The 18,065-nt window shown below is 42.6% G+C and overlaps 1 protein-coding gene and 1 long non-coding RNA gene across 3 annotated transcripts in view; one reads left to right on the top strand and one right to left on the bottom strand.

Annotated features, from left to right (window-relative positions):
* The window catches only part of TCTN3 (tectonic family member 3), a 781,719-nt gene extending 767,563 nt beyond the window's left edge, over positions 1-14,156 (bottom strand). Inside the window, exon 1 of one of the 2 annotated variants that reach the window (XM_085618937.1) lies at positions 13,592-14,156. In XM_085618937.1, coding sequence (XP_085475063.1) covers positions 13,592-14,033 — 442 coding nt within the window. In that variant the 5' untranslated portion in view covers positions 14,034-14,156. The remainder of the gene's footprint in view (positions 1-13,591) is intronic. The other variant, XM_085618938.1, reaches the window with a different exon arrangement.
* Positions 14,157-14,160: 4 nt separating this feature from the next.
* Positions 14,161-18,065, top strand: part of LOC146811959 (uncharacterized) — a 99,485-nt gene continuing 95,580 nt past the window's right edge. The window contains exon 1 of the long non-coding RNA XR_014966811.1: positions 14,161-14,334. This is a non-coding gene — a long non-coding RNA (uncharacterized LOC146811959). The remainder of the gene's footprint in view (positions 14,335-18,065) is intronic.

The following is an 18,065-nucleotide window of genomic DNA, read 5'->3' as shown; positions in this document are numbered from 1 at the left end:
GAACTTATCAGGTCACACAGTTCATTGAAAGGTCAGGAAATGGCCTGCAGTCACAAAGATAAGCTACTGCATGAAGCGTAGATCATATCTTCTTTCAGACTCGGGAAGCCAGTAGTGTTTTAAACGTTGGAACTACAAAACCACAAGCCCATCTGATAGAGAGACAAACTGAAAGGTGTCAATCATGTCTTTTGTAATCATGTTACTAATGCATACACACATAGATTAAGCAGGCACACAGGATGGACTGGCCCAGGTGCAAGCCTTGCCACTGCTCAAAAGTCGCTTCAGTTGAAAACCACATGTCACACTTACACGATGCTAGACATGATGGATCAAACCACAGGCCAGAGGTCAGATAAGTGCAGGGGAACAGATGTATGTAAAATGTTGTTAATAACAGTTAAAGTCTGAGAATAGAAAAACCACCAAGGGGGTTTACGCCAATATGAGATTCGAGGGCCATGTGGTCCATCTCTATATGTACTTTGTTTCCAGGAAATTGTTGTATCTGCTGATTTCAATCTACTCATTTGGACGTAAATCCTATGCTTGTAACTTTTTTCTCTTGTGGTTTTAAAGTATGTAAGCCACCGCTTTTGAACTGTTTGTTTGGACATCAGATTCCAGTCTCAGCTTAGCCTGACTGATCTACCCAGCTGATTAATGCATTAAACCATATTGTACTGTCAACCTGCTCCTTTGTTATTCTTACAGAGATTTTTCCCTCCAAGATCGTGGCGAGCCTGAGGCAGGACTTCCACTTCTTCTTGCCTCCTGCCACACCCTGGGCACCGCCTGTCCTTATGGAAATGGTATTGCGCAACTAAAAGAAGGTAAGAAGACGCTGGTTAGAAAGTCTTCACATTTCTCTGGGACAGGTGTGGCTTGAGAGTTGGCATTCTTCAAAGGTGAGAACAATACGAATGTCGTCCCTTAAACCTTAGAGGTAGCATGTTGACAGTATAATGTGTCCTATGGAATTACACAATAACAAGGACTAGAGTTCTGGTGGCAAGTCCAGAAGGTACTAGGGGACCTGGCTAAAAGTGGTCAGGAAAGAGTAGGACTTGAAGCTGGACACCCAGCGTACGTTCTGACGTTGTGGCAAAGAAACAGGTGAAAACCCGGTGTTCATTGGAACTTTATTCTGAGTAAGAGCAGAACAATTCAAGTCATCTCAGACTTTAATTCTGAAAGTCACAATCTGTAGTTACAGGCAGTTAAGTATATCCTCCTTGTGAGTTTGAGAGAGGCGACCAGCTGCAGTAGCAGCAGTAGTAGTAGTAGTTTTTACCCCAGTATGAAGTTTTAGAGTACATTAATATGCCTATGCAGATGTGAATAGAAGTAAGGACACACATCAATGTCATTTTGTACCTTGTGCTGTTTATACTTAGGATTTCTTAATTGTGGGAAATACTGTAGAGTTTTAGGAAAAGGATTTTTATTTTTATTTAGACAAATGTCTAAAGGGCGCACAGGTACCCAACCACAACTGATTCCCAAATTAATCATCCATTTTTATAATGCTCTTCCTGTGGCCCTTTCTAACGGTACTGACCCCGGTTGGCCAGCAAACCCAATACCATCCGATAACCCTTTAATGTCAGGGGTTTGTGAGCGCCTAGGTATTGACTATAAATCACCGCTGGGTCTCCTGACAACATACATTGATGTGACAGTAACACTCCCGTTCAGATAACTAAAAGATCGGTCCCAAAGAAGTAAACATAAAGACATTGTCCTCCACATTACAGTGATTAAGATTAGTGTACAGTAACCTCATGAAGCCCACAACAAATACTGAGGCTATCAATTATTATCCCTATATTCAAACCTTAGAGCCTCCAGATTTGAGGCTGGAAGAATTATCAAATAGTATAGATGAGGACCTAAATAGCTACTTTCAAGGTACACATACCATAGAAGAAATAACAGACAGACTTGATAGAAACATCCTTAATTTTCTTGCAGGTGATTCTGAACAGGACCTTTCCACACTTAAGATATTGGAAGTGGTTTTGAATTCTACAAAACCTATAGCAGTAGTTCACCCCATAGTGAGACACCCCCAGAAGGTCCCCCAATAAATTAACTTATTACCTATGTGAGTAGCAAGGAGAATAGCCTGAAGGAAATCTACCATAATGCCCCATGAGGTAGATAAGGGTATCAGGTGGAAAGTATAATAGAACTAAGAATAAGCAATATCATTAGGAAGAGTTAACACTTATAACAGAGAAAGGTTGGGCCCAAATATAAGGCCAAACAGAGGCCAAGTGCACCGCATAAAGAATGGGGACCCCTTTAGAACACATGGTTAAGGTGTTCCCTGGCGACAAGGACAAAATAGAGAAATATTGTAAGGAGTGGCATAAGGCAACAACAAAACTTGAACATGCATTGCCTGAAAAGGGCTCACTTGACAATATAACAGATCATATAGCCACCCTTTTACGAAGCAAATATAAGGGGAAGAAATTAGAAAAAAGGAAGACCATCTTAGATCAGTGGATGGTATTTTGTGAAACACATGAGAAGGAGACTTGGATAAGGCCTCAGTCCCCCTCCTTCAGCCTCTCCACCCCCGTAGCGAGAGGCACAAGCAAGTTTAAACATTGCAAAGGTACAGGGCATGTATACAATGCAGGCTAATACATCAAACACACTTCCCACCTCCTCACATCTGCCTGCTGTAGGATATTCAGAGCCTGAGTGTAGCCCACCATCAGAATCATTTTCCAAACACAGTGAATATGTCCGGCTAACGCCACGTCCACGAATGGCTAGCACACCTCGGGAGATGTCAGGGGGAGAAAACAATAAATATGTTCGAACAGTGGATGCTACCTCTACACTTCATTTAGCGCCTACAGAGAAAGATAAAAGTGAAGGTCAGCACCCACAATTAGATTCAAAGGACACACAGAGAGGAGGTGTTACTGGGAAAACAGTCAGAGGTCCAAGGAATTCAAGCCCTGAGAGTGAGAGGAGGACAGGAAAATTAGCCTTTACACCAAAAACACCGCCTGCAGCACGCTGGAGGCTGATCGAGGAGGATGGTGATAGCAAGTGGGTCAAGATAAGGGAAGATGGACATATGGACACAAGAACAACCTGAGAAAAAGAGGAGGTGCCCTTGTGGCATCGTAGGACACTAGACAGATCACAAATGATGGCACACCAAAGCTTGGAGGACTTCCTCCATGCACATAACCTCTTAGGTGAAGAAGACATGAGCTCAGACAGATCTTACATAGGATCAGAGGGGGCATTAGATGATGTTACAGAGCATGTTAATAGAATGTCCATCATTAACGACTATGATAGAGAACAGTCACAATTTGCCTGAGTGGATAGACACCAACAGGGTTGCTCAGGCCTTACAGAGGAGGCAGCGAGAGTTAAACAGATAGAGATTTGATGGAACGCATGCACGCCCTTATGAGAAGCAGAGAACCACCCTCCTGTAAGGTAGAGAAAAGTACAAATGGAACCAAACTCCATACCTGTCCCTCATGTAAGGGAGTGTAATGTGAACACCACCCACTAAAAGACAAGAACCTCCCTTGCGAAAGGGTACAAATGCTACCACAATAAATGGGCAAATAAACCCAATACATGATCAAACAATCTGCAAGTGGTAAACATTACTATAATGTGAACTTTAAATCATGCAAAATCTTTTCCCTTGACTCTTGAGTGTTTTTTTAAAAAACTGTAACCAATCGCTGGTGAGCGACCTCTCACCCGAGAAGTATTACTCTGGGCACACTCTCGACTTGTGTACCCCAGATACAGAGTCAAGCTCTCAAAATAAATGACCCAAAAAGGCCTGTACCAAAAGCCTTGTTTTGAAGCAAAACCTAAAAACTTGTACGTTGAAGACAAAAAACCTACAAAAGAGGATACTCCAAAGGCCACACTGAATCTGCAGTCAGAGGACCTCACTAATTTGCAAAACACACCAGTGCAAAGTCAGTGCTAGCGACCATTTGCACCACTTCCACGTAATGACAAACACATTGTGATGTTCGCCCACAGGTGCATTATGCTAGAATACACAATTCGTTGCAGGCCAGTGCAGGCACCATCGATACGTGTAGGAGCATCCACTAGGCTACAGGACATATTGAAAACCACAGTCAATTGGATGTCCGAGAACTCCTTGAAAGTCAATCCGGATAAGACGGAAGTATTGCCCATTTCCATCTCGGGCAACCCTTGGAGTGAGAAATTTTGGCCTAGGGAGTTGGGTGCACCACCTAAACCGGCAGCTGCGGTTAAAAGCTTAGGCCTATATGTGGATAATAAATTATCCATGGAAAAACAAGTTGCCACTGTAGTAGGCACCAGTATATGCCTTTTAAGGCAACTAAGGAAGATCTCTGCCCTACTTTCTTTCCCTACTCTGAGACACGTGGTCTCGGCCACAATTCTGGCTAGGCTGGACTACGGTAACTCCCTTTACCTAGGTTTGCCACAGCGGTTGCTGGACAAACTACAGGGAGTTATGAATGATGCGGCTAGGTTAATATTCAAAAAACCTAGGACTGCCCATGCTTCTCCCCTGATGCAGGAGTTGCATTGGCTGCCAACTCGGCAGAGAATTGTCTTTAAAGGACTGTGTATCGCTCACAAGGCTCGGTATGGCAAAGCACCAAAATACCTTAAATCCCGACTATCCCCCTACATACCGGGTAGGACTCTGCGTTCGTCGGACGCCACTCTTCTGTCTCAGTCCCGTTTCAAATTGTCCACGGTGGGCGGCCGCGCTTTCTCCAATACGCTCCCAGCTATATGGAACAAATTGGACCCAAAGCTCAGGAAGGAAAGTAATCTACTTTCCTTCAGAAAAAAACTAAAAACGGTACTGTTCAAACAAGCATGGAGCAGATCTTAGGTACATAGTTGGTTTTTCAAGTGAATGCAACATCTTTCACGCTAATTTGGTCAGACTGCGCTTAGAGACCCCTGCGGTTATAACGCGCCATACAAATTAAATAAATAAATAAATAAAGCTGTGAGCCTCAGGCAGCGTACTCTTTAACCACGTAGTTGAACCGGCGAGTAGGAAAGATAAAGCTGTCGAAATCCATATGGACAAACCAACCTGTATAAATGTGGAGAAACCAAGAATGCCGCTCCAGTAGAATGCCGCTCCAGTAGGCACACGTAAAGCATTCCACCGGTTATAAAAGAGAAAAACCCTGGAGATGCGTAGCAACCAAAACGTTGATGAAAATGAAGGGAAACCTCGTGAAGGTAAGAATGCGCGTGCTATACACGACACGCGCCTCTTTTTCAAACGGCACCACTGCGGTTAAACCGCCATTTGACCAGGGGACTACCAGTGACAAATTAATATCAAAAACAAAGATAGGCTCACCCTGAAAGACCACAACAGCAACTGGAATCTGGCCAATTTTCCCTTGTTGTACAATGCGTCTAGATGTATACTCCACTGTAATTTCCTTAAAGGAAAAGTCTCCCTGCGGCCGCAAGCACCATGACTAATTTCCGAATAAAACTCTGTGCATTCCAAAACAGAGGTAACACACGAAGCAAAAATAGTGCAGATAAAGTCAATATCATGAGCATGAAGACATATTGTGTAGCAAAATCCCAAAGCAGTGTACACACATTGTAAAGTAATGAACATACTGATGGCTACAACCCCGGAAGACACATGAAAATTGCAGCTCCCATACTCAGCAAGCAAAATACTCTTTGTAAGACTCTGGAGATCGCTGGTAGACCACGGTTCAAAATGTGTAAGACTGTAAACATCACAAAACCAGTAGATTCATCCAGATATGGAACATAACCAAATTGAGTTGTGGAAGTAGTGAAGGTCACAACACTTACTCACTTGAATCAATATCATTTAAAAAAGTTAATGGAGCATGTCCAGGCTAGGGCTGTCCGTTGACAAGGACACTGGTGGGGCATGTTTGCCTGGAGCTCCATTCTTGACGCTTTACTCTTTTTTTCTGTTGGTTTCTTTGGGTTCTTAATTTCCATAACAAAGACAGGTTCTTTAAAGCTTGTAGCACGCTGGAGTCTTGGTCCAGGTCGTCGCCAAAATATGTTGTATCTTACCAGATGTATCAGAGTTGTATTTTCAGTATTTCTTTATTGAGTTCATGTTACAGGGAAGTAATTATGTACACCAGTCCATAGGCCTGGTGATCCTGTTATGCCAGTCCCTCAAGGAGCAGCCTGCCTGCTGCTCAGCCCATCTTTCAACTGTCACCACTCATCCACAAAGGCACCTCAGCATTCCAAGTATCACAGTCACACCAACATTCCACTGTCAACACTCACACTGGCTGAGCAGCTAGGAGAAAGGTAAACTGGAATACATATGATTACATAAGCAGATATAACAACTTCCCTTTTAAATCAGAGAATTTCTCCATGCGATCTTGTTTGTATCCCCCTTTCTCTTTTACAGGTTGTTTCCCAGATTTCTTTTTAGACTGGTCATTCATACGAGAATAATTTACCTTTACCAATCTTACGATGTCTTCACTGTTGTCAAGTTTACTATTTGCTACAACAGTTTTAGCACATCTCGTAGTTAGTTCAGCTTTGCTAATAATGGCACTAATTTCACAAAAGCTTGCGTCTCCGTTAATCTAAAGTTTGTCCTGAAGATTCAAATTGTTGCAATGCATAACCAGTTGATCGCAAACCAGTTCTTCTTCTATTAAACCAAACTTGCAAGATAAAGCTAGTCTTCTCAACGCTGCTATTTAATCTTAGACTTTTTCATTAGGCCCCTGTTTCTGGTGATAAAAGTTTAATTTGTGCACTGCCTTACGCGCTGTAGGAGCAAAATACGAGTTTAACTCTACGATAGCTTGTGTGAACACATTCACCTCACCTCCAGACAAAGGCATCTTCACAATCCGGCTGTACACTTTTAATACTCCAGGACCTAATGAATGTAAGAGTATTTTTTTTCTCTCAGGCAGTAATTCTTTACTTTCAAAGGTGTCTAAATAGTTTATGAGGTAATCCCTCCACTCTTCCTATCACTGGCTTGTTTTTTCGCCATCCTTTATCATGAATGGCTGTGGAGCAGGAAGATTCATGGTTGCCATGGCCACAGTAGTTATTTACTATGGTACATAAATAATTACTTTGAAAAGATTAAAAGGTGTACGTTGTAAATTGAGAGAGAAAAAAGGAAATCTAAAATTTATTCAAATTATAACCATATAAAGTCTTGTAACAAAGCTCTCAACATGAGTAGTTTCAAAATGAGAGGTACTTAAATTATGCAAATGTAGAAGAACATCCAAAATGTACCTCGGAATCTTGAAATGGAAGAAAATCACCAGGAACTGATGTAACACGATGGGTATCACCGCGGATGATAGCTAAATTTTTCTTTTTTACCAGAAACTGAAATAATACGCTGGGTGTGTGCATCACCGCTGACAAAATTGGTAAAATTATGTTGCTGGTGGTGCAGCGCGAACTAGACCAATCTAAAATGGCCGCTCCGACGTTGCTATTGTATTTAAGATGCAGGCTCACATGAAGGTAGATTTGAAAGAACAGCTTTATTCTCCAATAAAGATCCCATCCAACCAGTCTCCCAGAATAGCTCCAACTGCTACAGTTCAGATCACAACAATGACCTCCCAACCTTGTACAATGTCATACAATTCTAATCATGTCACACATGGTAACTACAATACTGAGAAATAGGAAGATACCACACATCTCCCTTTCCTCAAATGAGATAAATAAATAGTAAAAAACAACGGAAAACTGTATAGTCCAAAAAAAAATGAAGAGAATACAAAAATATTAAACATATTCCTTGAGATAACTAGGACGTTCTGAAACTCTCGACGAGCGCCGGAGATCCAAACCAGGAGCAGCTTGATTCTTCCTAGATGACATTTTGGAAAATTTGCAACCAAGATCAAGATTCTTCTTCTCCATGTTCAGGAGTCCATTTTTTAACACCACAACTCTATTGAGGTTCCACACTCGATGAGCTCGAGTTTTCACTGCATTTCTGAAAACTTTAATAACAGCCACGGGTTTAAAATATTTGAGATTTGCATTCCCACTAGCCCAGATCTTTTGACCGCCACCAAATCACCAACATTGACTTTAAACAATTTACCAGAATTCCTCTTATCAAAATTAATCTTTCTTTGAAGAAACTTCCCTTTTATTGAGATCATCTTCATTGCACACATTTTCTTTACCCTTGCTCAAACCATATACTTAAGGGTAAAAGAATACTCTTAAAGACCAATTATCCATGTGGTTATGCGACTAGATATCCTATCCAAGCCTTTTTTTTCAAAGATCTCCACTAAAGGCTTGTGGTCTGTTCTTATTTCGAAATCAGTGCCCCACAAAAATGTCTTCAATTTTTTCACAGCCCAGAAAATAGCTAAAGATTCACGCTCCACAACGGAGTACCTAGTCTCAGGCTCTCTCAAGCTACGGGAAAGAAACATAACGGTCCTCATTCCATGCGGACCAATCTGTTGCAAAACAGTACCAAGGCCTTTCACGCTCGCATCAGTAGTTAGTATTGATTTGAGATTAGTATCAAAACTCTGTAAGAACGGGGCATTGGATAGCTTTTCCTTAATGATCAAAAATTCCTCCTGACATGAATTAGACCAGAAAAAACTAGCTCCTTTCTTTAAAAGTGATCTCATATTTGAGGTCAACTCTGCAAGTCCTTTAATAAATTTTGCATAATACTCGATCAAGCCAAGAAAACTCATAAGCTCTTCTTTAGAATAGGCAAAGACAAATTATGAATGATACCAACTAAGTCTTCTTTTGGCCTGACACCATTACCAGAAATGTTATGTCCAAGGTAGTTCAATGAATCTGATCTGAATTTGCATTTTTTGATTTTAACAGTTAAATTACCACTACTCAATTTTGTAAGAACAGCTTTAAGACGAGAATCATGCTGCTCTATATCATCACCAAAGACAAGTATATCATCTTGATAAATGCACATACCATCAACACCCCTGAGCAAACTTTCCATCACCCGTTGAAAAACCGAAGATGCAGAAACCAGCCCAAAAGGCATTCTGATGAAGAGGAAAGTACAAAACGGAGTAATAAATGCCGTGAGGTCCCTGCAAGATGGTTCAAGGTCAAACTGGTGGTACGCTGACGTCAGGTCGATGGTGCTAAAAACCTTCGCACCACCCAATAAGACCAACAATTCATTAATATTAGGAAGGGGATACTTGTCCACCACTATATTTTTGTTTAATTGGCGCAAGTCTATACACAGACGCAAATCACCATTAGCTTTCCTAGCAGCGACCACCGGAGAAAGCCATTCGGTTCCTTCCACTTCTTCAATTATCCCATTCTTTTTCAGTTTATTTATCTCCTTCTCCATCTCGTCCTTAACAGATAAAGGAACCCCTCTGACCTTGCAAGATATAGGAACGGAATTGTTTTTGAGTTTAATCCTATGCTGATAGCCCTTCAGACAACCTAGACCGTCACTAAATACCTTGGGAAATTCCACTTTCAAGTTTCTTGTAAACTCACAGTCGTCAACTTTTTCTACAATGCACACAGTGTCCCTTAATACAATCTGTGGATCAGAATTGGGATCCAAGTAAACGCCCAGGTCACCCTGATGTATCCAACTTATTAAACGGTCTCCTTTTTTTGACACGTAAATTTTCCCTGAAATCATCCTACCTCAGTACTCAATCAACCCCAAAAATTTCCATGCAACTTTATTGGTTCTCCACCATAAGCTAAAGGAGTGATGTCAGGTTTGAACAATTTTACTTTATGCTTTAACTTATTCATATATACAAATCATTTGACACAATGGTTATTTTCACACCGGAGTCAAATAAAACACGAGTTGAAGCACCCTCAACCAGAATTTCATCAAACGGGCAAAACTTCTTAATACAAACACTATCAATTTCAGAAACAATCTGACCACACTCAAAGTCATCGGAACTCGCATTCACACTTTCATCATCGTAAATATCTACCCTCTTGACCCTTGGAGGGGGCTTAGTTTTACATACAGATGGATAATGACCCTTTTTTTTACATTTGCTACAAATGTTACAGAGTGCCGGACATCTTTTATCATTGGCTAGATGACCACTTTTATCACACCTGTAACATCTCAAAGAGACTGAAATATTACCTAACTTTACCTTGTTATTAACAAACTTCTCCCTGTCTTTTGTTTTGGGAACAGATTTCTTCTCATTTACACTTTGTACCTTAACATCACTCATTTTGTCTTTGTTGATGATAGCCACACACTTCAACGAGTGCTCCATTCTTTTGGCTACAGCTACAACCTCATCCAAAGTGGGCTCATCTCTAAGCCATAGCTCTTCTCTAACTTTATCCATGTTGCAGCCCAACATAAATTGATCTCGTATGTGTTCATCAGTTAAACCTTCAAACTTATGTGATGAAGCTAACTTCCTCAAATCAGTTAAGTAACTCTCAACAGTTTCTTCCTCACGTTGCATTCTCTTACCAAAATGGTACATTTCTAGAATTGTACTAATTTTAGGAAGGTAGTGTTTATCCAATTTACATATACTAATCTCATAATCATTTAAACCCTCTGCTTCAACTGTAGATAACTCAGGTAAATGATCAAAAACATTCTGGCCTTCTGAGCCCAAGCAGTGAAGTAACAAAGATGTTTTCCTTTCAGCGCTTAATGATGCACCACATACTCTTGCATACCTTTCGAAAACTTTCTTCCATTTTTTCCACTTTATTGGTGGCTCACCCGGGGAAGCTAAAAAAATGGAGCTGCAGTAACATTTTGAACTGCACCAAACATTAAAAGCAGAATCAGAATAAAAGGAATATAATTAGAATGTCTAATCCGTAAATAAAATAATATTTCTTATGTCTGAGAATATTATTCACAGATTATACAGAATTCTATCGTAAGTAATATTTGTGAAAGCATAATGATAACCACTTGCAAGGATTACATGCAAATCTTCATACTAAGGTGAGAAATCATGTAACTCGTTGTTTTACTTTAGTGTTTAAATTCAAGCTGACATTCAAAATATATCAACACCATTTAAGAGTGTGTATCGAAGTGATTGAAAACGACACGCCCAGCTAAATTATTTCAAAATATAAGCGTGCATATCGCCGTGAAAGTAAAGCAACACGCAGTTATTGTGAGACTCGAACTTCAGCGTGCGTATCGCTGTTCTTTCAAAGTATGAGCGTGCGAATCGCTGTGGAAATAAAGCAATACGCCGTTATAGTGAGATTCTAACTTCAGCGTGCGTATCGCTGTGAAATTAAACGACACGAAGGAATAATCCTATTCTGACTTTAGCGTGCGCATCGCTGATCTCAAATGAACACACAAGTGTTGTTTTAATGATGAAGTGCAAACACCATTGTGTCTCAATCCAGGAGAAATGACGATTTTAATAATGAAAAAATTACGTAGGCAACCAGGAGCACGAAAGCAAAAGGCACCAGAACAGCGTGAATCAGTAAGCAAATCCACGTAGCTAGGCAACCAGGCGCACAGAAGGAAAGACGTCAGCACAGCGTGAATCAGTCAGCGCTGCCTACGTGCTGCTATGTCAACGCTGAATACGTGCTGCTTCTCCGTGATCCTTCACTGTGACGCTCGAAACCTTGGAAGCTTGAAAAGGAACGCCGCGTGAGTAAATCCAGTTACTTGTATACTTTTAAACTTCAACTCGTTGCGCATTACCACAAACTCTACCACTATTAAAATTATGTCAAATCCGACAAAGTCAAATGAGAAAAGAGTCACTCAACACTCCAACGAAAGTGGCACACACCGATTGCTCCCAGCCCCAATATCATTTAAATTACTAAAGCGAGCACTGTGTGTCGATTAATCCACACTCATTAAATAGAAGGTTTAAAGATAAATAGCGGAGGTACATTAAACTGAGCATACAAGATAGAAAGCAAGCACGCAATAATTGTGGGTCCAAAGGAAATAGACCACGATTTGTAAACACAAAGTCTCACCACCGGCTTGAAATTGAAAGGTGTTAGGATCTTCTTCTTGGAGTATCCTGCCGACTACGCCAGTATTGTATTTAAGATGCAGGCTCACATGAAGGTAGATTTGAAAGAACAGCTTTATTCTCCAATAAAGATCCCATCCAACCAGTCTCCCAGAACAGCTCCAACTGCTACAGTCCATATCACAACAATGACCTCCCAACCTTCTACAATGTCATACAATTCTAATTATGTCACGCATGGTAACCAAAACTCTTGCATTCTAATCATGTCACACATGGTAACTACAATACTAAGAAATAGGAAGATACCACAGTTGCCTTGCGTAACATTGAATGTTTCCATAGATATGCACTGAGAGAAGTGTTTCCAGCGCATCTGGTTGACGGTTGCAAAAAGCTTCCTCGCACTGTCAAGATGGAGTCCTTGCGCCATACAGTTGAGTCCTTCCGCTGTGACAGTTGCTCGTACGTCACACTCGCAGTCACAGGTACTCAGTAAACTTTTGAAGTCATTCATACTCCCATGTACCTTTAAATGCTCCGCATAATCTGTAGGGAGTTTGACGGAATTCTTCAATAGCTGTCGAGTACTTCTTCAGATGTAGTCATGTGTGGTAACGATAGGCAATAAATCATTTTACTTGTGGGTTCGTGGGGTGTAAGTCGCTCATCGCCATTGTTGGAAAACAATGGAATACACGTTTCTCACGTTGCCTTGCTTTATTCTAGTAACTTAAACCCCCAACAGCGAAGAAGAGCCCCGCACTACCGTCCGCTCCAGGCTCCGTCCCAAGACCACCCTCAACACATTCCATAGCCTGAGCGCAGCCAAAGATCTAGAATACCACGAGCCCAGAGGGGCTCGAGCACCAGCACAACATATATCAGCCTATCATTTTCGCCAACAACTTTCGGATGTTGAGACATGTTCAGATGTAAGCTGATTCCTTTGTGCTGCTGTATGCTTATGGGGCAATATGCAATTTATTTAAACCTTGACTAGCTAGGATTTAAGTGTTTTAAAATGTTAATACTTTCTAATTTCGGTTGTATTCATTTATATTTGTACACATTGTATTGATCTTATGTGGGTATGTATACGTATATGGTTGTATTTTTAAGCCGAATAGTTATTTTTTCATTCATACCTCTTTCTCGTTTACTACCCCATAATGTAGTTCTCTAGAAGGATCAAGGCCGAAATTAAGATACATATGGCAACTGACAATCCTCGTAGTTCACTAGCATGCATCCTTATCTGGGTGGGGACATGAATGTTCCTCAGTTCATGTTCAAAAACGTCCACTTTCAACTAACACAATTCTAATAATCTGTACTAAGGAGAAAGACTGTGTGTGTTAAAGAAATACGCTGTCGTGAACTTTGAAGAAACATTATCATATTTAACACGTTGTTTGACGCCTGCTAACGTGCCTAATATTTGTGGGCTTGGCTCGTGTCGTGCATGGGGTTCTAAGAGCCAAGCCAGGTCCATGGCTCTGCACTTCCAGCTCGCTTGCTGGCTGGCCCCCTCTAGTACTCACCACTGGCGGCCCTTGCTTGCCCTTGGCTCCTGCCTGGTACGGCTGTCGCAAGGCCTTTGAGGTGGCTTGTGGGGCCGGTTTCTTCATTGCCAGGTGACGACTTCGGGTTCTCGGTCGTTGGTGATGCTGTCGCATGTACGATGTCTTCGATGTCCCTTATGTCTTCGATGTCCCTTAAATTCCAATTTACAGCACCCCCTACCTCTTTTTCAGCATGAACCCTGGAAGTCTCATCCGCGGGGTCCACCTCCAAAAAGGCCACCTTTGCAGTGCTCTCGACTCCGGGTGCCCCCTGATTCCCTGATGGGGGATGCCCAAGGGTCTTCGCATAAGTCGTGACACCGGGAGCTACCCGATACCCAGATACGGTTGCCTCTGTACAATGCAGGACAGGCAAAACGGCAGATATCCACAGCGCCAACAGGACCCACATCAACCCCATTACTAAATCAGCAGCTTCGACCGTTGCTAGGAACTCTCGTTTCTGGCAACGAGCCCGTCCGTCTTCTATGTCGGAGTTCGACTTAGAGGAAGCTACGATTTGTGTCCGTCTTCTCTGTCTAGAGGAACCGAGAGCATGGGAAATATTTTTGTGTGGCGGATTCACCGGTCTGCATCTTAAGTCGTTGAGTGACAGCGCACTTAAGGCTGGAGAGACAGAAAATCACAAAAGTAAAGAAATCTATGTTTGAATGGTAATGATAGCGAGATTACCGTGCAGTGGTCGAAGTGCATTTAAAAAGGTATGGGAAGTTGGGAACTGTGATGCTCTACGCAATGGGGGCGAGGTGAGTGAACATGGGGGCGTTGCCAAAGGCTGACTAAAACAAGCATTTGCAATGCAATAGGTCTCGCATTTGCGAGAGTTTGAGCTATTGGCATTGTAAATGACAATGCCTTTTATTAATGCGATTGAAAACCTGCAAACTGTGCGTAAACAAGCACTTTGTACTTGTAGTCCTAGCTTATAAGAAGCAAGGCTGGCAGTCTGTTCTACTGCCAGCTTTGCTTTTCGTAAGCAAGGACTATATGTACAAAGTGCGTGTTTATGCTCCGGTTGCAGGTTTTCAAAACAAATTAATTCAAGGCACTGCCATTTACAATGCCAATAGCTCCAACTCTCGCAAATGCGAGGCCTGTTGCATTGCAAATGCGAGGCCTGTTGCATTGCAAATGCTTGTTGGGAGTTAGTCACATAAGTGTGAATTAGTGTAGGGGACAACCTTCTGCTATGAGACACACTGATGGGTGGGTGTGTGAATGAGAGGTGACTTTGTACATGTTAGGCACTCAAGTGTGAATTAGAGTAGGGGACAAACCTCTGCCATGAGTTACGCAGTGATGTGTGGGTGTGTGAAGGAGGGGTGCCTTTTTCGGGAGTTAAAGGGAGAAGTGTGAATTAGTGTAGGAGGCAACCCTTTGCTATGAGTGAAACACATGTGTGAGTGTGTGAAGGAGAGGAGACTTTGTTCCGAGTTAAACACTGAAGTGTAGTGCAGGGAACTCCCGTTCCTTGTGTCCTGTTCATATTGCCAATCTCTCCCCCCCCCACGGCCTGCTCACTCATTGTGTGCACTCAGTCATCCAATGCGCACTGAATATCACTCTCATTTACCCAAGTCATTCTATGTGACTATTCATTTTACTTGCCCGAGCCACCTCTCTTTTCGCTTAGAGTGCTTCCTCAGGCCTAAGTGCCAGCTTCATATTATTTCTGATAAGTCTGACTGTGACTCATGTGCTTTTTTTACTTCAATTGCACCACTATAGAAAAAATAATCCTATCCGCTTGATGTTGGAAAACCGTTTTACCTCAAATGGATCACTTGAAACACGTATTTTTTTTATTGGTGAACTGGAGTGTTTGATTTTACTTAGCAATCGTGGGCAATCAAAATTGCCAAACTGGTTACAGTAAATATGTTTTAACTGCCAGGTTTGAATTCCCATCCATCCCAGCAGTTTCCTTTTGATGGGATTACTTTTAATTTTACTTTGAACGCTTCAAACAGAGACGTTTGCAACCTCCACGCCCTAAAAATGGCCCTGGCAGGCCCTGCGTGTAGAAAGGCGGGGGTTAGTTGTTTGGATAAAGTTATGCCAAACAATCACATTGCCGCTGGTGCCAGGTGTGGTGACAGACCCCCACCCACCCCAGTGTGTTCCACCCACCTGTACTGGGTGTCACCGAGAAAGCCAAGGTGTCAACTGTACTGGCTGGAGTTAGCAGAGGATGGCTGGGCCAGCCGGGGTTCGAACCCATGACAGTGGGGTGAAGCGTGCACCCTAAGGTGAAAGCGTGGCGTCCACGGAGGCACCGGACCCGGAAACGAGCGTCTGTGTACACGGCATGATATGCAATTACCAGAACCTAAACAAATATTTGTCGGATTTTCTCGCTGTCAGTTGTTTGATAAATTCACATGTTTTTTCGGAGTGCAAAAAATTAAATTGCCATACACCCTCTGGTGCGGCCCACCATGTAAAGTAGGTGTGAAAGCACCAGTGAGTGGGAGTTAGGGGGTAACTTAAGGGGTGAAGTGGTGACTCTCGGGAATACGTCAAAGAGACATAATAGCCTATTTCATAGTTGACGTCCACCTGTCTTTAACGCAGGTGTGTAATTGTTGGCTCACGTACGTGCACCTTTGAATATTCTGCTCAGACAGTCAGTGAAGTCTCAGACACACTACGAACCACTTCGAAACAATTTTGGAGCTGAAATATTTGAAAAGAGCAATCCGCGTGGGAAAAGTGAAGGACAGAGACAGGAGAACAAAGAAGGGAGAGGAAGTGAAGGGGAATGGGGGAAGGCAGGGAATGCCGTAGAAAGGCAGAAGAGACTGGGTGATAAAAGGGGACGCGTTCTAAAGAGAGGGGCACAAAGGGGGCTCTGGAAGAGGAGGGAAGTGAGCAAGAGGAGAAACAGAGAGAGGAAGCGAAAAATTTATATGGCCAGGATTAAGGAGAAAGACATGAATTTGTGTGTGCAGAGCTGAAAAGTCACCCCCCCCTCGAGCGCCTCCTGCCTACAACAGTGGCACCAAAGCACGGCACATATGATGAAGACATTACAGCGGAAACAATAGTTAAAGGGAAATCGGCTTAAATGTATTTTCTTTAGATTTTTTAAACTCGTAATGTTCTGGCTTGGACAGAAAGCACAGCAGCAGTGAACAGACAGATTCAAAATGGCATATTTTTCCTTTAAAGATAAAGTGAGCAACATTCTCAACAAATAAACGGTTCACCTCAAAGAGATCAGGCATCGTTGCCTGTAGTTTCAAGTTTCGATACACAGCTGGTGTTACTGTTTAAGACTTATTAGTCTGTGGACATGTCATATATTCAGTCCCAAATCCTGCTTGCGCGAGAGTTTGAACTCAAGGCCCTGCAGAATTCTCATCTCATCCTGTTCATTTAGTTGTTAACTCTGGGTCTTTTGTACAGCGCCAACATGTTGATTTTTGGCTTCTGGGCGCTATAAACGGCATTTGGGAGAGAAGGAAGAGGCGGATCAGGGAACAGTGGGGAGACCAGGTGTGGAGGGGAGAGCGCGAAGACTGGGAGAAACTAGGAGAAGGAGCGAAATGCAGGGCAAGGAGAAGGGAAAAACAAGGCTATTGGAAAAGAAGAGCAGGAGTCAGAGCAAGGCTTTTAAAGAGTTCATTGCTCCTTTCAACGGAGTGCCGCGCGCGACAAGACCAAAACCTGCGAATGCCTTGGGCGCACCCATGGCCTCGCACAGCGACAAACGAGACCGAAAACAAAAAAAAGTGAAAGTGATCGCGATCAAACATCAAAGCGGCCGTGCGGCCGCGAAAGTGAAAGCAAATGGTGTGCAGGCTGCCAAATGGTGCGCGCGCTCGGCGCACATGCACTGTATTTGGAGGCCTGAAAGCACTCGTTTGCACTTCCAGATCCCCCATTTACAAAAGCTCTCGCGAGAGCAGCGCTAAAGCGCTGGCTCAGGCGAGACCTACAAACGAAACAAGTATTTGCAATGCAATAGGTCTGGCATCTGCGAGAGTTTATGCCAGCCGCGGCCCGTGGAGGGAGTTCCGTGGGGCGGTAAGGCGGGGCGGGGGGTTCTAAAAACCGGAATATGGATAATTGCAGGTAAGTAAACAATTAAATAAATAAAACGAATTTCATAGCGCGCGCTATGAAATTCGTTTTATTTATTTAATTGTTTACTTACCTGCAATTATCCATATTCCGGTTTTTAGAACCCCCCACCCTGCCCCTCCCCCGCCCCGTCTTACCGCCCCACGGAACTCCCTCTACGGGCCGCGGCTGGTTTATGCTATTGGCATTGTAAATGAAAATGCCTTTTATTTATCTGTTTTGATAATTAACACGTGAATTAAAGTAACTGTCATTTACAATGCCAATAACTCAAACTCTTGTAAATGCGAGACCTATTTCATTTCAAAGAAACAGATGCCATTGTCCCCGGGCTGCTAGGAAAGTG

This window comes from Triturus cristatus, chromosome 7 (genome assembly GCF_964204655.1).
Source record: "Triturus cristatus chromosome 7, aTriCri1.1, whole genome shotgun sequence".
Taxonomy (NCBI): Eukaryota; Metazoa; Chordata; class Amphibia; order Caudata; family Salamandridae; genus Triturus; species Triturus cristatus.
The sequence above is the reverse complement of the archived record's forward strand: the minus strand, read 5'-3'. Positions and strand labels throughout refer to the sequence as shown.